The 21,954-nt window shown below is 35.1% G+C and overlaps 2 protein-coding genes and 1 pseudogene across 2 annotated transcripts; all 3 read left to right on the forward strand.

The window, feature by feature from the left end:
* The first annotated feature begins 7,663 nt into the window (after nt 1-7,663).
* LOC113330095 lies at nt 7,664-10,373 on the forward strand (annotated as a pseudogene).
* Nucleotides 10,374-11,042: 669 nt separating this feature from the next.
* Nucleotides 11,043-11,693, forward strand: LOC113330096 (F-box protein At3g07870-like). Its single transcript, XM_026576955.1, has one exon. It carries the CDS (start codon nt 11,043-11,045, stop codon nt 11,691-11,693), a length of 651 nt encoding a protein of 216 aa, XP_026432740.1.
* Nucleotides 11,694-14,652: 2,959 nt separating this feature from the next.
* LOC113330097 (F-box protein At3g07870-like) lies at nt 14,653-16,467 on the forward strand. The gene is made up of 2 exons (XM_026576957.1): nt 14,653-14,833; nt 15,647-16,467. The coding sequence occupies exons 1-2, from the start codon at nt 14,653-14,655 to the stop codon at nt 16,465-16,467; spliced, it is 1,002 nt and encodes a 333-aa protein (XP_026432742.1).
* Nucleotides 16,468-21,954: the final 5,487 nt, after the last annotated feature.

Raw genomic sequence — 21,954 nt, forward strand, 5'->3', positions numbered from 1 at the left:
AGAGTCGACGTTTCAAGGTAAATGAGCTCCATTTTTATGACTTTTTTTTTTTCCAAAAAGAGGGAGGAGTTTTGTTTTCAATTATAGCATGTTATAAGGGTATATACTGATTATCACCCCTAAACCTAAATTAAACAGTGTCCTCAATGTTTAATTAGTGCAAAAGAAAGAACTGTACAGAAAAGGAAAAACATAAAATAAAATGGAACGTTCAACCTGGTTTATGTACAAGGGTGGACCAATCAGGACGCATAGACGGGATCCTCCAGATCAGTTGCCTCAATGTCAGGCGGAAGTGGTTCAAGGAACGGTTTCAATCGCTGCCCATTCACTTTGAAAATGTTCTTGTTGGAGACATCTTCAAGTTCCACAACTCTATGAGGGAATACCGTGCGTACTAGGAACGGGCCGGTCCATCGGGACCACAATTTTCCTGGAAAAAGATGCAGCCGAGAGTCGTATAACAAAACTTTCTGACCCGGGTTCGATCCCCGGCAGCGGCGCCAAAAACTAGGTATCTCAAGGAATGAGACCTAAAAACTACAACCTATGTTTTACCTACAAGTGTACAAGGTCTTGATGAAGATAGAATGTAAATAGAGGTTTGTCCACAGGGACTTGGAGGATTTGCTAAAGTTTTCTAAATTTCTAAAGTTATCTGAATTCAAAAGAAGGTACTAAGGCTTTTGATTCCACTACTTGACCCTAGGCTAAGGAAATTATGATGCAATGTATGTCTTGTTCTTTCATGAAAGACTACAATGAGGATTCTACTAACTATCCTAACCAAATTACCCCTAGCATCAGTTGTCTTTAATCAGCACAACTAATCACAGGCATTTAGCTCCTCTAGCTAGTTTAGCTTAAGGCAATCTCTCTAGTGGATTGAATTCTTGGCCAAAGACCTAGCTCCACTCCTAGTATCAGCTGTCTTCTAACAGCACAGGTGATTACAAGCAGGTAGCCCAAATGGCTAAGCATTCATCCTAAGGCAATTCAGCTCAATAAAAGAACATACAAATACATTAACATTCCTAGCATATGATCAAGAGCTTCCTCTAAACCCTAGCAAGTGAATTAGAACATGGACATGCTTGTAATCATGATACTAACAGGTATAAACATGCTCCACATAGATAAACTGTCTAGTGATCAATGATAATGATTGTTCAATTTCATCATCAGAATTTCCTGCAATCAGTTCATCAGAATTATCTATTAATCTTTCTTTCTCCATTGGGGATTTTGGAAATTTTGCAGCCTTAAAAGAAATTCTTTTAGCTTGGATAGACTATGATTCATGATAAAAAAATCTTTTAACTTTCCAACGAGTGTGCTTCGTGAGAGTGAAGATCATTTGCTTCTATGATTGCATGCTTCTTGGACTCGTATCTAGGTGGAAAATATCTGATAATTTTGCACAATATATGTTTTTCATAAATAATCTTTCCAAGTGAGAAATAAGAATTAACTCTCTCAGAGAGTTTAATATGAAACTCTTCAAAAGTGTCGTTGTCATCCATTCGAAGGTTTTCCCAATCAGACGTAAGAGTTTGAAGTCTAGATTCTTTCTCTCATGTATTTCCTTCGAATATGATCTGAAGAATATCCCAAGCTTCCTTTGAAGTTTGGCATGTTGATACATGATATTGTAGATAACGACTTACAGAATGTATAATAACATTCAAACCATTGGAATTATGCTTTGCAAAAGCATTTTCTTTGTTTGAATAATCCATTAAGCGTTTAAACTCAGTTTCCGAATTTCTGTTTTTGGGAGATTATAACCATCGACGACTAATAGCCAAGTATTAAAGTCTCTTAATTAAAGAAAGTATATCATATAAGATTTCCATCATAGATAATTTGTTCCGTAAAATATTGGCGGTACGTTAACTGAAATCGATTCATGTGAAATCGAGTTCATTTCTTATAGGTTGGAACGCACCAAACACAGATTGTTAGATCTTTTCGTGTTTTTCTGCTCTGATACCAATTGAAAAGAGAGGGTACCCAAACATACCTTAATCTAAAAACTTTTCCACCTATAAGTTCTTTAACCGAAAGTGATTGTCGATGGACCGAGTCGAGACAATACAAAAAAATCTGTATACACACTTTGTGTGATCGTCTATGCATTCGAGATCGAGACAATACACCAAATAAAGTGTGATTTACTTGATAATAGGTTTGGACTTAACCAAACTCTATATGATCACTATCAAGTAATTATGGAGTTAAGTGCACGCGCTGAAATAATTCCTTTGGTTCATAATCTAAACAGTAAAGGAACAACAAATGTGTTCGGTAACAACTCTATTCAACCTCAGTTATATGAGTTATACAAAGGCTATTCCGTTTATCCCAATAAACTCCTTTTTCGGGGTTTAGATCAGTCTATTCAATCAACTACCGAAATGGTAGAGTTTAGACTATACAATCAAATATAGGTTCTACCAAGAAACTATAAGTGATGCCGATTTATGCGACTAATCAATCGGGTAAAACCGATTGTACTTGGATCTCAGCCGATCAATTTTTTTGCACACCAAAGATTATGAAACCAATAAGAAATCTTATTTTTCTTCAAATCTTCTTAGATCTTCAATAAACACCTGCACACCACAACTTGAATATCTTGCTATCAATCATGCACATAACGGAGTCTGTTAATAATGGATTACCACAAGATGTCTTTAGAGCTAAAAACATTTCTAAAGATTCCGTCGATACTTTGATCTAGTTTGAGTGAATCTTATATCAGAAGAAAAGATCCTCAAGCATAAACAAACTAGGTGAAATCAAAGTTCAACAACCGTTAGTTAATCAAATAAAATCGAAAACTAATAACACTCAATTATTTAGTTTGCCACCCACGGCACTCGTAGAGCTTCTCGATCCCAAAGAAGTCTTTAAATAAGCGGTCGTAAGAGATTTCGCCTAAGTAGGTTACTTTCCTCCCCGAATAGACGTCTCTACCAGTAACAACACAAAGTAGTAGTTTTCCTATCTCTTAGGATAGTTTGCTAGAAATGCAAACTTGGGTATTGATAGACCATGGAAGTTTGGTCACCAAGGAATTTCCAAAACCGAATATTCTCAAGATACGCAAAAAATGCCCAAAATTGATTTTCGTATATCCCTGTAATGCACTGTCCAATATTGCCGAAATCTAACTAGAAAATCTTCAGTTAGCAAAATGCACCTTACTAATATTTATTTTCCAGAGATACGCATTTAATTGCTGGTAATTAAAAGCATATATATAAATTAACAACCTTAAAAAGATTCTTAATTTATTTCATTTCGGGATCTCCTTGAGTTATTAAGGAATATCAACGAAGAATAAAAGATAAGAGTTACTGATCATGTTCAAAGTATGTCGACATCTTTTCTTTGTAAATCCTCTTTCATATTTACAATGTTTGAACAGATTATACCACAATTCCAAACATATTAGAATTGGTTCATCTGTATTCCAAGACACTATGTTATTGATCAAATATCAATTCACTATTCATGGATTTCCGGTTTTATCAAACACAAGGATCTGTTCTACCTCCATATGATTACTGGGACCGGTTACATCAATTACCAGGATCGGTTACATCAATTACCAGGACCAGTTACCACATACTCATGGTATTGCTTGTGATAGGTTAGAAAAGTCACTAGGATCGGTTACACCAATTACCAGGATCGGTTAAACCAATTACTAGGACCGGTTACACCAATTACAAGGATCGATTACACAACTCTTTTATGATCGGTCACACCAATTACTAGGATCGTTTACACCAATTACTAGGATCGGTCATACCAATTACAAATATCGATCATACCATCTAAGGTGATTACTTAGGATCGGTTACACTAATTAAAATCATACCAATACATAAGTCATGCACTGTGATTAGTTATACCAAGATACATAACAAGTCATGATCGGTTCAACTAACTCACACATATTGGTAATGCAAAGATTTGTAATGAATAACAATACCAATAAGCCTAGCCATTTCCTTTTCGATTCACAAACCATGTTTATGAATGTACTTCCTTTAAACAAATATAAACATTGTTTCCTAGGATGAAATATTCACTTTTACTCATACACATAATCACAATAGCATTCAAACGATTATGTCGATGTTTTATATACAAAGTTCAAAAGATAAACATTATACTTCATATTCTAATTCCTTAATATAATGTTTAACTACTGGAGTATAATCATTCACAACGTCTCAATTATGTTTTCAATTTAGTACGACTTGAAAGTTATGTTTGGATTGAAACAGTTCAAGTCAAAATATTACTAACCTCAAGAGGAAGGATGATGTTTCCGTTGTAACTTGATACTTCTTCACATTCTTCAAGTCTCCGAGTAATAATTTTATGTATCAAAATCCTAGTCTTTCTAGTTTAACCTATATGAAGTTGACTCTAGTACATAATCAAGCGACTCTTTAAATGAGTTTTGATTCACTAAAATATGACAACCAAACTGGACATACCAATGCTTAGTGAGTTCAACTGAGCTTTGCTCTAACAATCTCCTGCTTTGTCAATTTTAGTGACAAAACTCTTAATACATATGGATAAACAAATTACACCAACTCATTACACATACGCTTGATTCCAAGTTTCAACAACATTATACCCTGCATATATTCAATCCATAAAATGTCGTTGTTGACATTTAAATACAAAGCTAATACTCCCCCTAAAGGTGAGATAGGTAGATTTTCAATCCACATATCCTTGTTATTTCTCTTGTGTAGTACATATAACTACAGTCATCATATGATATGTTTCTTCCCCTTAGTCAATGCTTTACTCTTTAAAAAGCCAATTGCTAGATTTCTTCCCCTTAGTCAATGTTTGTGTGGTTTGTCCATGACTACTTTTGTCCCGTTTCAGAAAAGTGATATTTTCGTTCAGTTTCATAGAAAATAATACTTTCGCTCCGTTTCTGAAAAAGTGATACTCAGAAACGGAGAGTTTTACTTTTTCTGATACCGGGCGAAAGTATTACTTTTCGTGAAACGGAGGGAAAGTGTCACTTTTTCCTGAAACAAAATGTGAAAGTATCACTTTTGCAGAAACATAAATAATCGATCCATATACCAAAATATGGTTGCATGATGTGTTATGCATCCTTTGTGGTAGTTTGCATAATGGTTATGCATTCAATTTTCGAGAATTGTGTCTAAAGTGAAAGTATCACTTTTCTTGAAACTTAGGTAGTACATCGTTTATTAGTTGCAACAGAAAATTAGTTGATGCATAAACCAAAATATGGCTACACAAAGTATTATGTATCCTTTTGGTATCCATTTCAGCAATACTAATTTTTACTCGTCCATTAGAATCATGTTTTAAAAATATTTGGACAATTGACCGAATTTCTCAAAGGGAAAAATATCATTTAGTCCTCTTAGGTCCGGGCCCACATCAGTTTAGTCCTTTTAGAAATCACCTTTACCATTTAGTCCATAATTATTAAAAAATACCAAACTGTCAATAATACCCTCCTCTAGCCGTTATCGCCTAAACACAATAACTTCCTAAAAATGGGTATATCTTTTTTTCTCTCTATTGAGTCTCTTCATCAGAAACTGCTTCTTCTTCTGTTAATTTCTATTTTTTTTTTGTAACAGTTCATTCTTCAAAATGAACTCCTGTTAATTTCTACTTATTTTTTTTTTCAGAAATCACCTAACAAAAAATACTTCATTTCAGAAATGAAGTCACTATAAAAGCCTAAAAAAACAGACTTCAATCCAGAAATGAAGTCCATATAAAAGCCTAAAAAAACAGACTTCACTCCAGAAATGAAGTCCATATAAAAGCCTAAAAAAACAGACTTCATTCCAGAAATGAAGTCTATATAAAAACCTAAAAAAAATACTTCATTCTGAAAATGAAGTCCATACAAAAACCTAAAAAAATATACTTCATTCCAGAAATGAAGTCCATATAAAAGCCTAAAAAACAGACTTCATTCCAGAAATGAAGGCCATATAAAAACCTAAAAAAATAGACTCCATTCCATAAATGAAGTCCATATAAAAGCCTAAAAAACATACTTCATTGCAGAAATGAAGTCCATATAAAAAAAGAACAACAACAATGAAAATCTAAAAACATCTTCATCATCTTCGTCTTCTTCAACAACAGCATTAACAAACAGAGGAGAGAAAAAAGAGTTCATTTTAATCAATGAACTTCACCATCATCATCGTCTTCATTATCTTCAAAGCACCAGCAACAGAGTTCATTTTAATCAAAAATCTCCACCACAAATCTTCATCGTTCATCATTTCATCTTCTCCACCATCTTCAACAACACTAGCAGCAACAAAAAAACAAAACAAAAAAAAACGCACAAATATTCATCGTTCCACCTCCTCCAATTGAAATTACAGCAGCCGCGAGTCCGGAACGTGAACTTGAACTGTTGAAAACATCTCAAGAATATTAAACTAGTATGAGCAATTAATTATTTGGTGAGTTTCAAAAGAAGAAATTAGATGATGCAAATGAAATTGAATCTTTGACGACCAAGTTAAAGTAATAAAAGAGTCAAGCAGCTGAAAACTGGGAACAAAGGAATAAACAGCTCTTTGTATTTGGAAATGGTTGGTTACCGTAAGTTAGGTTACTATAATAAAGATTTCTGTGAAATGTTTTTTTTGGAACTTTTAATCTGTACTCCATCAATGAGCAATTTTGGATTGTCTTATTCATTTGGTCGTTTGATTCTTGGAGAAAACATACTCAGTTGCATTCATGTTCATCGTCTTCTTCATCTTCAACACCATCGCCTTCATCAAATTTAAACACTAGCAGTATAACAGAGAAAAGAAAATCAAGAAACAGAGAAACTAGATCTGAAAATTAGGAGAGAGAAAGGAAATCTGAAAATGATTTCTCTTTTGTTAATAAATTCCTATATATTTGGATCTGAAAGGGTATTTCTGTCACTCACAGATGAAAATTACATTATCCATGACATCATCCCGCGTAGATATCGTACACTCTAGGACTAAACTATAATTTTTAGGACCAAACTATAATTTATATTTCCAAAAACGACTAAACATGGGTTGACTGAATCAACTGGACTACACTCATCCTAATATATTATATCTAGAACTATATGATATTTCCTACTTTCTCAAATATACTTCCTAAGAACTTTCTGCAACTGCGACAGATTTTTCTTCATTTTGAAACCGCGTTGATTCAGCCATTTACCTTTCTTTTTAAATTATACGTGTTTTTGTTGTCGTCTTTCTATACGTGACGTCTGCTGAACTCATATGACTAGTCTACTGTGACATAGTCAGTCGCATCCACACACATAATTGACGTCTGCTGCACTCATATGTACATGTCTCCAGTCTTCAATCTTCATAATTGACGTCTGCTGCACTCATATGTACATGTCTCCAGTCTTCAGTCTTCATAATTGACCTCTGCTGCACTCATATATACATGTACCCTTGAACTTATGGATAAGAATGATTTCTCCAGTCTTCAGTCTTCTTAATATAGACTTCGGAGTCAAACCAATATCCCTTGTATATATGGTAGGTGTAACGAAAAAAACATTCAAAAAAAGAAAAATAGAAAAATGTTCATGGGAAACAAAAAAATGGAAAATGGCTCAACCTTCTTCATCTACTTGTTTATTCTTTCCAACTTATTGATCACCATAAAATACACAACTGCACAGCCACAGCCAATTTTTATTTATCAATTTTGTTACGGTGATAATTACACTAGAGGCAGTACATTTCAGACTAATCTCAACCTTCTTTTTCCTTCAAGCATCCAAAATAGATACTATAACGCCACCAATGGCCAAAGCCCGGATACTGTTTATGGGTCTTTACAGTGTAGAGGTGATATCCCACAAGATGAGTGTCGAAGTTGTGTTAATTTTGCTATTCAAGATTTCAACAAAACGGGTAGATGTCCAAATTCTAAACAAGCGATTATTTGGTATGAGAAATGTACGCTAAGGTATTCTAATGAATATTACTTTAACACTATGCAAGAAGATCCAGGAGTTTTTACGTGGAATCCTAATAATGTTTCAAATCCAGATCAATTTAACCCTGTTTTAAGTGATTTAATGGATGATTTAGCAAAACAAGCTGTGTCTAGTTTTTCTACTTATTTTGCTGCTGGAAGTAGAACTGTTGCTAATTTTACAGAAGTATATGGATTAGTAGAGTGTACTCCTGATATACCTTCAGGAAGTTGTAATGCATGTCTTGCCGGAGCTATATCTGACATACCAATTTGTTGTGATGGGAAGCGAGGTGCAAATGTTATTAGACCTAGTTGTAGTATTAGATATCAAGTATATCCCTTCTTTGAGTCTACGGTTACTCCATCACCACCACCTCCTTTATCTTCTCCTACACCGCCATCGTCAACGAATGCACCTGCACCAAATGGTAAGTAGTACTGCATTTTTTTTGAATAACGAATTCAAAATTCATGTCAGGACGATTGCTGTTTCTCATGCATATATTCAAATTATTACTCATAATTCTTAATTGGGAAATGTTGTTGCAGCAAATAGGAATCACTCATCGAAACTTACTATCAGTCTAGTGGTTCCTTGGGTCGTCGCAGTACTTTTTGCCATTGCCTTGGGGTTCTTCTGTTTCCGGAGAAAGAGAACACAGATAATGAAGTATGACCGTAAGTACCCATCCCTCAAACATGTCATCCAGGCATATGTTTCTCTAAGCTTGCTTAATGGGTTCCCACATTTTGTTGTTTTGGTCTTGAAGATGTGGATGATGAGACTCCAGCTACAACACCAGAATCTTTACAGTTCAACTTCAGTACGATAAGTGCTGCAACAGACAATTTCTCTGAAACTAATAAACTCGGAGAAGGCGGATTTGGCTCTGTTTATAAGGTACTAGAACCTACAAAACGCATGCACATTGGAACTTAGAATTAAACTCTAAGAAGGTGACTGTTTTTGAACCTTTTTTGCTTTTTGTATTATTTGATGTCCCCAGGGGACACTTCCAGATGGGCGAGAAATAGCCGTGAAAAGGCTATCGAAATATTCTGGTCAAGGTGACCAAGAGTTCAAGAATGAAGTTACATTAGTATCTAAACTTCAACACAGAAATCTTGTGAACCTTGTAGGTTTCAGCTTAGCTGGTGAAGAAAAACTACTCATCTATGAATTCATGCCAAATGCAAGCCTTGACCAATTTCTGTTCGGTTTGTACCCGTTCTCTATTTGTTCATTCTTATTTTATTAGCTAGCATAGTTGGATGTGTCGATACTTATTTTAGATTTAAATGGTGGTCTAAAAGTTTTTGGTTTTGGGTCGGATAAATGTGCAGATCCGACTAAATGCACACAACTGGATTGGGAAAGCCGATACAAGATAATAGCAGGGATAGCAAGAGGAGTTGTCTATCTCCATGAGGAGTCTCAACTTAAAATCATCCATCGGGATCTCAAAGCTAGCAATATATTATTAGACATGGACATGAATCCTAAAATCGCAGATTTCGGCATGGCTAGGCTTTTTGTTCATGACCAAACTCAAGAGCTTACAAGCAAAATTGTTGGAACGTAGTAAGTATTAACTTCGAAACGTTGAAAATCTAATTGTTCATAACCGTATAAAAAAATGCTGATATTTCTATTTTGTTTGGGTGTTTTAATTTGCAGTGGTTACATGGCTCCAGAGTACATGAAGCATGGTCATTTCTCAGTGAAATCAGACGTTTTTAGTTTCGGTGTCTTAATATTAGAGATACTTTGTGGACAGAAGAACAACATTTTTCATCAATCCGATAATGCTCAAGACCTTCTAAGCTATGTGAGTAATATTAATAATATCTTCTTTGGAATCTACTTCGTTTAGGCGATGGATAATTAAAACGTAGGAGAAACTGATGCAGGTATGGAGACATTGGAATAACGGGTCTGCTATAGAAATATTAGATCCAACATTCAAAGACACATTTTCTAGAAACGAAGCAATGAGATGCATCCATGTTGCTTTATTATGTGTTCAAGAAGGTGTTGCAGATAGACCCACAATGCCCACAGTTGTCCAAATGCTCAACAGCTACTCTGCGACCGATCCCGGTTTACCTTTAGCACCTGCATTTTTTGTTGGCACTACCGGAAATATGGAACCCTTTAGCACCTGCGAAGAACAAGGAAGCTCGAAGAACGAGTCAGTGACCAGTGAAGTAGCGACCGGGAGCGAATGAAGTTACAATTACGGAACTAGACCCTCGATAATTATATATATACCACTACATTTCCAGAATACATAATCTTGTTCCATTTTTATTTTATTTTAATCTTAGTTGGCACTCTATAGAATATAGGTTCTTTCTTTTTTTTTGGCATTACCTAAATATTTTTCATCATTTTTCATCAAGAATTGGAGATTCAATTCTCACAATACTGCTTATAATTAAATGATATGGAATTTACAGAGAATTAGACTTTTGTTAGATTAATCTGTCAGCTATCTTTAGCTGCGGATTCGAAAATTGGCGCCTAGTATATGAGTTGGGGCCAAAGTGTTAAGAACTGGGGAAAATCTGTTTCCCTTCTATCTTCTACCTCTACACCTATCAAGTTCACTCAACACTTGACCTTTCCGGGTCTTTCGACATAACACATAAGTAGCACTGGCAGTCTGTCGAGAATTTCCAACCAGTGAGTCAAGAATGATTCCGGAGGGTATTTGTGTAAGGTCAGTGAAAATGGAGGGTCTAAAAGGCATATAAATAGATTAAAAAGTTGATGGCTTAAAAGTGTCTATTCATTATCATATTTTGCACTTGAGTGCACGATAGCAGGACTCGTCCGCTTAAAAGTGTCTATTAAATCTGGATTACCGTAATAGATGATTTTCTTCTAAACCCTAAAATTTATGTAGAGAAGAAGAGATCATCTTAATGGAGAGTCTCCCTATAGAAATCTTAGAAACCATATTCTCTCGGTTGCCTTCTCTATCCACTGTACAATGCAGACGAGGGTATGCAAAACTTGGGGAACGGTCATCCGTAAAAGTAAAGTCGGTCTGCTTTTCCAGTTTCGAGGAAAACTACAGAACCTCTTCTATGCTGATCGTATTCGTCATGAAATTGATCTAGAGAAGTATGACACCGGTGAGACACTAACAAACCGTTTAGACAACTCAAAAGAAAGATTAAATATACAATCACTTGTATTCAACCAATACATTGTTGGTTCATGCAATGGTTTAGTTTGTTTTCTGTCACAAAACACAGCAGAAGATCACTATGAGGACTTTATTATTTGTAATCCTATAACCGGTGAATACGTTTTTTTACAAAGACACGACGGAACACTAGATGGGAAACGGAGTGATCTAAAATTTGGATTTGGTTACCTTCACTCCACCAATGAGTATATGGTTGTAAGAATCGATTGCAAAAGGAAGACAATACATGTGTATACTCTTGGCACTGGCGTTGGTTGGAGAATCATCAAAGACGAATTCCTTTACATATTTGAGGGTGTAAGTATCTTTGCTAATGGAGCTATTCATTGGTTAGAATCCATGAAAGTATGGGAGAATAAGATTGTGGCTTTCGATTCGGCTGATGAGAAGTTTAAATCCGTCCCATCACCAACTTGGGAGTATTATTAAGCTATTAGAAATCTCGCACTGTTGGGAGGAAATCTGTGTGTTGTTTCTTACCATATCCGTGGTTATCATGGCAGCTTAGATATATGGGCATTCAAGAAAGCAGGGAATGTTACAAAAAAACTCTTTCCCACAGTTGTTCGCGGACAAGAGTATTACGACAATATGTGGAGTTGGAATAAGGAGTTTTAGTATACCATACGAATCCACAGAGTCGTACAAGCCATTCACAATTACAGAGAGCAATGAAGTTCTTCTATGGATCAATAAATATTCATCCGATAAGTCAGAACCAATCTACATCTACTGTTATGACCCTAACAATTCTACTCCAAACATATCTTCCAGTGCCTACTACCGCAATACTTGTGGTTTATTCCCTCAAGTATTTCCTCATATGAACACACTTGTTTCTTTGAAAGAGATAGGAGAATGATGGGAGGTTAGCACATAGGGTTATCAATGAGGAAGAGCTAAACAGTATAACTATTCCGTTCCATTGGTTCAATTATCTAGTTAATCTGTTTTAGTTATCTTTGATTTTTTTTATATCTATTGATTTTTACTTCTTCTTAAACTTTTTGTGCACCGCCAATATAGACATCAATATCTATTTTTTTGTTGAGAAAAATAGAGTATTAAATCTTGTTCTTTAATCTTTTTCATTTCTAAGTTATTTATCACTCTATACCTTCTTTTTTCTATGAATGTTCATAAAGGATTTAAAGATTCAATTTTTCACAATACGACTTGTAAAATGATATGATCAATATTGATAATTCTTTTACTAAATTTATCTAATAATCAAATATTGAAAGTCCCAAGTCACCTGATCAAATCGATCTAAACAGATCAAATTCATCTTCGGTTTCTTCAAACCACAACTAAACAAGAAATCAGTGTGTGAAACAGACAAAGACACCGTGGTGTAAACGTTATCAGTGACGGTCATATAGTTCTGACCGAGTCCAAATTTGTGCACCCCTCTAAAACCGGGGTGCACATTCCTCTCCTCCCTATTGGTGGAAATTGTTAAGTAAAAAAACCTATTTTTATTCCAATTTCTTCGACATCTCCACTTATTTTCCGTTCTAAAAAATATAGGAACAATGATATTTTTTTTTTTCTGAAAGGATGCCACCACGGGGTTGAATTGAAAAAAACATAAGACTTAATTACACATGAATGGATGGGAGTCGGGCGACAATCTGTACACCAACACCCTTCTGGATAGCCAAACCTAACCTGTGGAAAAGTAAGCCACCTACTTTGTTGTTCACATCGTAGTTCGTCAAACAGTTTTTCAACCTCTTGAGCAGAATAACAAGGTCATCTCCAAGCTCTCCTAAATGGTAAATGCTAAGGCATGAAAACGATATCCTTGAGATTCACATTGTTCCAGATATTTGTTGCGCTTACGAGTGACTGCTGACGAGATGGCATGACCGGGTGTGAAGGTACGAGCACCAGTGAAAGGCGAAACACCAGTCACGTCGAAACATGTGTCCTGGCCGTTTTCCCAATTGTGAATAAGAATGTCAGCGGGTCTAAGGTCATTGTCCGTATCGGAAAAAAATCCTAGACGGACCTCCTTTCCTGCAGCAACGCCTGATCCGTAGCAAATGACCAAGAGAACATCTCTTACCAAGCCATGACGAAATTTCAAACCGACTTCACTTGCGCAGTGTAGGGCGTGATCGCAGAAGATATCCATATGACGTCCAGAACAGGAGCAAGTACCTCTATCGGGGAACAGAGGAATGCCAAGCCTATACTGTGTCACGGCACGAAACTGACGTGGACCAAGTGACTGGTTCAAACCTGGTATGGGGATGGCTTTCAAAAAATCTAAAGCATGCTTCATCCTGTTACACTGCCACAGAATTGTGTCCCTTGGTGTCATGGTAAACTTGGTCGGCAGCTCTCTCTTAACAGCTTCAAAGTACTGGGTTGCCATGGTTCTCATATGATGTGGGGCAACCGAGTTGATGCTGGTAGTAGAGAGGCCGCAAGCTTGGGTATATCTTTTGAGTGCCATGTAGTAGTTTTGGCTAGGTATGGATGTGTCGACTGAATCCAAGATTGTATGCTGCAGGTGTTGTGTTTGGAGCTGCGATGCGAGGTAGCAATAATGACTGGTATTTTGCACTTGAGTGCACGATAGCATGACTTGTCCGCTTAAAAGTGTCTATTAATTCTGGATTACCGTAATCGATGATTTTCTTCTAAACCCTAAAATTTATGAAAAGAGGAAGAGATAATCTTAATGGACAGTCTCCCTATAGAAATCTTAGAAACCATATTCTCTTTGTTGGCTTCTCTATCCACTGTACAATGCAGACGGGTATGCAAAACTTGGAGAACGGTCATCGGTAAAAGCAAAGTCGGTCTACTTTTCCAGTTTCGAGGGAAACTACAGAACCTTTGCTATGCAGATCGTTTTAGTCATGAAGTTGATCTAGAGAAGCATGACTCCGGTGAGACACTTACAAACCGTTTAGACAACTCAGAAGAAAGATTAAGTATACAATCACTTGTATTCAACCAATACATTGTTGGTTCATGCAATGGTTTAGTGGTGGAGTATTCATGGGATGAAAATATGCTTGGATATTTTCATTATTGTTTAATATATTTTAATTATCTAGAAAGATATATTGTAATTAATTAAGATGTTTTCATTTATTAATAATATTTTAGAAATATAATTGTTTATTTAGGGATTTTATATATTAGTTTAGAAATCTCGTATTTTAAGGAATAAGTATTTTGATTATTTGTCTGGAAGTTATCTATATAAAGAGCTCCATGTTTTCATATTAGAGGAGAAGATTTTGATTAATTGAAAAGCAGTATTTTCCTTGAGAGTGGTATCTCGGAAATATGTGGTTTTAGATTTTAATGTTATTCAACGCTTCCGCCCTGCATCAGTTGGTTCAGAGACAGGCAACGCTCCTGCATCATGTTTCGAGGAAGAAATTATGATGTTGTTCGAAGAGACGCTCTCAGCGATGAGAAAGAGCAAGCGGTAATAGATGATCTAGAACGGAAGGTTAAGGCGCTCACCCTCCAATTGGCTGAAATGCATCATCAACAAGAGCCCCATCATGGTCCTAGCCTACAGCGATTGGAGGAAGTGACCGGTGATGAACAAAAAAACTTCCTTGGCGACAAGGAAGAAGGATTTCAAGGAGTTGCACATGATCCACGAGATTCGTTGGAGTCCGGATTAAAGCTTGAAATCCCAAGGTTTGATGGCATTTTTTCTTTTTCTGTGGTTGAGAAAAATAATGTTGCCGTGGATTGGAATCTACCACCAATTTATGATATTTATCCTGATGATGAGATCATATTATGTTCTAGTTATGTTGATTCATACTCTCTAAAAGTAGTATGTAGTCAGGTGGATCAACGACATCAACTTCACATTTTCAAAGCACAAAATTTTTTGAGTCCAATAGCAATTATGCCAAGATTATTTAAGTCGACGGATTATAAATATTTTCATCGACGAATTATTTATACAAGAACTAATACTGGCAAAATTCGAGGGCGAATTTTTTCTGAGAAGGGGGAGAATGGTGGAGTATTCATGGGATGAAAATATGCTTGGATATTTTCATTATTATTTAATATATTTTAATTATCTAGAAAGATATATTGTAATTAATTAAGATGTTTTCATTTATTAATAATATTTTAGAAATATAATTGTTTATTTAGGGATTTTATATATTAGTTTAGAAATCTCGGATTTTAAGGAATAAGTATTTTGATTATTTGTCTGGAAGTTATCTATATAAAGAGCTCCATGTTTTCATATTAGAGGAGAAGATTTTGATTAATTGAAAAGTAGTATTTTCCTTGAGAGTGATATCTCGGAAATATGTGGTTTTAGATTTTAATTTTATTCGACGCTTCCGCCCTGCATCATTTAGTTTGTTTCCTATCACTAGACACAGCAGCAGATCGCTATGAGGACTTCATTGTTTGCAATCCTATAACCAGGGAATACGTTTTTCTACAAAGATACGACGGAGCACTAGATGCAAAACGGAGTAATCTAAAATTTGGATTTGGTTACCTTCACTCCACCAATGAGTATAAGGTTGTTAGAATCGATTGCAACAGGAAGACAATCCATGTGTATGCTCTTGGCAGTGGCGTTGGTTGGAGAATCATCAAAGACGAATTCCTTTACATATTTGAGGGTTTAAGTATCTTTGCTAATGGAGCTATTCATTGGTTAGAATCCCTCAAAGTATGGGAGAATAAGATTGTTGCTTTCGATTTGACTGATGAGAAGTTTAAATCCGTCCCATCACCTACTTGGGAGGATTATTATGATATTAGAAATCTCGCACTGTTAGGAGGAAATCTGTATGTTGTTTTTTACTATACCCGTGGTTATCAAGGCAGCTTAGATATATGGGCACTCAAGAAAGCGGTGAATGGTACAAAAGTACTCTTTCCCACAGTTGTTGCCGGACAAGAGTATTACGACAATATGTGGAGTTGGAATAAGGAGTTTAGTATACCATACGAATCCACAGAGTCGTACAAGCCATTCGCAGTTACAGAGAGCAATGAAGTTCTTCTATGGATCACAAAATATACATCCGATAAGTCAGAACCCATCTACATCTACTGCTATGACCCTAACAATTCTACTCTAAACATATCTTCCAGTGCCTACTACCGCAATACTTGGGGTTCATTCCCCCAAGTATTTCCTCATATGAACGCACTTGTTTCTTTGAAAGAGATAGGAGAATGATGGGAGGTTAGCACATAGGATATCAATGAGTAAGAGCTAAAAAGTATATCTATTCCGTTCCATAGGATATCAATTATCTAGTTAATTTGTTTTAGTTATCTTTGATTTTTTTTATATCTATTGATTTTTACTTCTTCTTAAACTTTTTGTGCACCGCCAATATAGACATCAATATCTATTTTTTTGTTGAGAAAAATAGAGTATTAAATCTTGTTCTTTAATCTTTTTCATTTCTAAGTTATTTATCACTCTATACCTTCTTTTTTCTATGAATGTTCATAAAGGATTTAAAGATTCAATTTTTCACAATACGACTTGTAAAATGATATGATCAATATTGATAATTCTTTTACAAAATTTATCTAATAATCAAATATTGAAAGTCCCAAGTCACCTGATCAAATCGATCTAAATAGATCAAATTCGTCTTCAGTTTCTTCAAACCACAACTAAACAAGAAATCAGTGGGTGAAACAGACAAAGACACCGTGGTGTAAACGTTATCAGTGACGGTCATATCGTTCTCGAATGATGAATGTCGCAAAATACAAGCGTTTTAGTCAAAAGTAATTCGGACTGAATTAATTGGTAATTTGGGAAAAGTCTTTGAGAAACTGCGGGTAACATGCAGAAATGTTTATCAATATCAAATTTTACAAACACTCGAATTGATCTTACCGACCCCAGTTTGATTGGAGTAACAATAGGTCAATTCTTAATTGAAATAAAATCACTGTTTTAACCCTTGGTTTAAACTGTATTTTTTTTTTTTTTACTTTTATCAAAGAATACTGAATTTTTTAGATCATTCCAAATGCACTGCCTCATCCTAAAGTCCAGGTCTTGGTCAACTTAATGTATCAACTTAGGGGATGCATGGGCAAGTCTAAGCCAATTTTTGATATCATTCCAAATACACTGCAATTGATTTAGTAGTTAAGGAGCTCCAAACCACGAAATTAAGGAAGCGATTGAATAGTTGGTTTTTTTTTTTTTTTGATAAAGGAATAAATATTTTTGAGTATTAAGAAGCTTCAGACAGTGGATGCTTGTTTAACATAGAGTTAACCCATGGACTAATCCATGCATTCCTTTAAACATAATTTATCAATCCTGACTTTCAAAGATATATATCAGCTGTATTATTCCTACATCTTAACATGAGAGATTTTGAAAATTTCAAAAGAAGAGGAGATTATATTAATATCCTTAATGAGATTATTGTTCTCCCATCGCACTTGACTGTTGGATGTATTGATAGACTGCACTATTACTTATGTGTCTGCTACCCAGGTGGCCACTTTGAAGATGTAATGATTTAGCCCATCGTACTTCTTCCAGAACAGCCAAATATTCACCAGCTGCTGAATCAATCACTTTGTCTGCATAGATTCCTTTGACACCTCCATAAGTACCCATTATAGACAGTAACACCATACACGTACCATTAGAATTAGATAAATAATCAAAAGATTCATATACATATATTACATACATGTTATATGTTGTATGATCAACAATTCTAGGAACCGCATTAATACTAGGTGGATCATGAGAAGGAGGGCTAAAGCTGATGAGATGATGTCTAATCCTAGAGACAATGGAAACAATATTTATGTTCTTGTTTTGAAAGTTGCATTCGCATCTTTCTTTCCAGATAATCCAACTTCCCACCATCAGTATGTACATCCATTCTTTATGCTTTAAGATTGTTGTATTCTGGGGTTTAGAGAACCAAGAAATAATAACTCTTTATCTGATTGAAGTACATGTAGTTGCAACTTGTTGAATATTAATTTTTAGCCGGCTCCACAGTGCCTTACCATGATTGCGGGTGACCAGCAGATGGAATATAGACTCCTCTGGATGACTGCATATTGGACAAGAAGTATCAATCTTTCCGTTGTAATGAGACATCTTGAACTTGGTTGGGACAATTTCTTTGAGGCATTTCCAGATGAATGATAGAACATGATGGGGAAGTTTAATTTTTCACAGTTCCTTCCAAATCTCCCAGGAACAAGACTGGTGGAAATTTGATGTTGAACTCTATCCTCAGACAGTTTATTGTAAGCATTTTTCATGTGAAACAACCATCTTTACTTGGTTTCCATCCGACAATATCTTCTTCCTGTAGATTTATCGGCATTCTACTAATTTTTCCGGAAATTTCTGGAGGGAATAAAGTATTGAGAAGATATGGGTTCCATGAAGAAGTTTCCTGTATAACGAGCTCAGTGACATAAACAAAGCTGTAATGTTCCTCTTGAGAGGGTATTGGTTTAGTGTGAAAATTGATGATCCAGAAGTCATACCATATTCTTTTTTTAGAACCATTATTAACCTCCATGCATACATTATTCTGGTTTCTCAGATGATTGGATTCAACTTGTTCAACAATGCATAAGTACCACTTCCATATCAGTACTTCAGAATGGGTCTCCTTGTGTTGAATTCCATACTTCTATCTATAGGAATTACACAAGGAGATTCCCTTTCTCCTTATCTTTTTATACTTTCCATGGAATGGTTCTCTAGAACCCTCACTTTAGCACAACAATCAAAGCAGATATCAAGGGTATCAAAGCAGCTAGAGGTGCTCTTCCTATCAACCATCTCCTATTTTCTGATGATTGTCTAATCTCTACTCATTCAAATTTAACCAGTGTGTATAATCTCTTACAAGTCTTGCAAGATTTTAGCTCACAATCTGGTCAAGTCATTAATTTTGACAAATCTTCCATATTATTCAGTGGTAACATGGATCCAGCAGTATGTGCAATCCTCGGCAACATTCTTGGAGTTAAAGATATGGACAAGAAAGAAAAATACCTTGGTTACCTTATTCTCATTTGTAGATCTAAAGTGCAATCATTTGGAGAGATTTCTGTAGCTTTTGAAAGAAGACTAGCTCATTGACAAAGTATTAATCTTAAGCAGGCTGGCATATTAACAATGGTTAAGGAATTATTCAATGCAGTTCTCTCATATCAAATGAGTATTGTAGTGCCACTTACTACAAGGACTGATCGTTGTATTTTAGAAGACGACATCCGTAAACCGTGAGCAGTATGCGCGGATGAATAGTCTTTAAGGAAAGAGGAGTTCCTCACGTCGATCAACCAATCTGATAAGTCTTTGTAACTCTTTTCTTTGTTAGTATTTTTTTTTTCACATGATTATGATTTCCGAGAAATCTAGAACATATTTTTCCAACAATTTGTAAGCTACTCTCTCAGGGGAGAAGCTAGACCGCACCTTTTAGTACTCTTTCTCAGTAACGGAAAACATTTACAGGGGTTAGCCAATTGAGTTTGTAGAGATATTAAGATAATCCTAATGTAAGAGATTTTGGAGGAATTTTTGTGAGTCTATTGATTTTGGAGGACACTCTTAGTCTGAGTTGTTATAAAGACAAAAAAAATATATATAAATTATACCTTACATGTACCAAACAAGAAAAAAGAATTTTTATACAAATTCATGTTATAAAAAAAATACGTAAATATTCAATGAAAAACCATAAATTTATGCATGCCTATTAGAAATTGTAAAACCAAAAAAATTAAACCAAATCGAACATGACTACGAGGCATGATTTGGAATCTCGCATACGGGGTTTTCCGAAAATTACATAAATTTTTCTATTAGCATGGACTTATTTGATCTTCTACGTATTTATATTTAATCCTTAAAGAAAAAATTAAACAAAAATCTCTAAAAATATCCCCTATTTTTTGATAGACATTTTTCAAGCTTTTTTTGGTATATTTTATCATAAAAGCCTTTAAAATTCTCTCCAAACTTTAAATATTGATTTGAAAATCCAAATTCAATAAATGATAATTTTAGAGACTTTCAAAAAATCTATACAATAAATGATATTTTTAGATTTACAAAGACTTTCATCAGTGCTTTCTATAAGCCTATTTTATTATCTGACTACCATACATCCATCCATTGACATAGGAGAACCTATTGATTGTTCATATACTTATATAGCTCAAAACCGAGCAACTCATAATGTTTCTTCTTCATATCCAAAAGCTGAGTAAAAAGATATCATTTGCTACTCACATTTTGAAACATCCGGGTAGGATCAGTAGTTTCTTTCCAACTCACATATTTGCAAAGACCCCCGATAGACTAATCAATAGGTTCTCCTATGTCATGAGTTTGGATTTAATCGAGTAGCTTAGCATTATGTTTCTTTTTTCCTTTTTTGAAGATTTTCACGATTAGACTTGCACATTTGGGATGTATTCCAAATAGTGGCACTACAAGAAATGCACCCAGTAACAACACAGGAAAACCGTTGTCGAATTGGTAAGCGGTTTTCCAGACGTTGTCTACCTGCGTGTTGTGAAAGGCATCACCATTTCCACAACGGGTTTGATTCATTGTCATTCAAGAACATAATGACAACAATTATTTCCCATTGCAGTAACCGTTGTAAGATGCAACCTCCACAATATTTTAAAAAAGTTGTGGAAATATTTTTAGATTTAAAAAAAATAGCTAAAGAAATAATTAAGAAAACAAAATAACAAAACATGAAAATTTAATATATTTGATTTCCTCAAAAAGCATTTGCTGCTTTACATTGAATCTGTACTACAAAGAACATCAACTGTAATTCTGTTCTTTGCATTGAGCCTCAACACTGGTCTTATATACAATTTCAAAATTCAAAGATATGTGTGCCTGTGTTGATGGACCTTGGCGACCTTTCGAACTGTAAAAAATATCCCTGCACAAAACTAAGAAAATACAGAAAGATCATATCTGGGTCATGGGGACTTAAAAACTGCAGACAGAATACCGATGTCAATAAAAAGATTCATCTTAGAAGTATTTATTACACTCACTCTACCCTTGATGCATAGGCACAAATTGTACAATGTCCCTTTTAGTCCTAATCTTCGTTAAAATTGATCTTCTTTGGAACAACTTTGACACTACCCGACCTGTAAAAACAAGGTTGCATAAAAGCAAACACCTACTGCTGAAATGGAAAATTAAATGCACTGGATCAAGTCAAAGCTTAAAGCCAGGTTATATTGAACTTTGAATTGGATCTTGCAGAGTGAAGTGGTGATCAACAGGTTACTTCACTGAAATAAATATACTGATCAAGCACAATAGGTTGCATGTAAGGTTCCCAAACTAGTAAATACCAAAAGCAATGTTTCTATAACAATTTTGACATAAGTTGCTGAATCCAAAAAGAAAATAGACTAGTAGATCACTGAAGTAACCTTTCGATCTATATATCCTAATGAAATGAAAAAACAGAGAAAAAAAATAGCAGAGCAAATAATATGTTTCTTACAACTTCTGGGCACTTGTAATCAATACCAGCATCTTTATCTTCAGTCATCGCTTCTTGATACACTTCGGAATTCTCTCCGCAAATTTCTATGTTCTTCCAATGTCCTGTCATGTAAATAAATCATGACGGAGTGTTAAGAGTCCATGAAAAAATGG

The sequence above is a fragment of the Papaver somniferum genome, unplaced genomic scaffold (assembly GCF_003573695.1).
Source record: "Papaver somniferum cultivar HN1 unplaced genomic scaffold, ASM357369v1 unplaced-scaffold_117, whole genome shotgun sequence".
Classification (NCBI taxonomy): domain Eukaryota; kingdom Viridiplantae; phylum Streptophyta; class Magnoliopsida; order Ranunculales; family Papaveraceae; genus Papaver; species Papaver somniferum.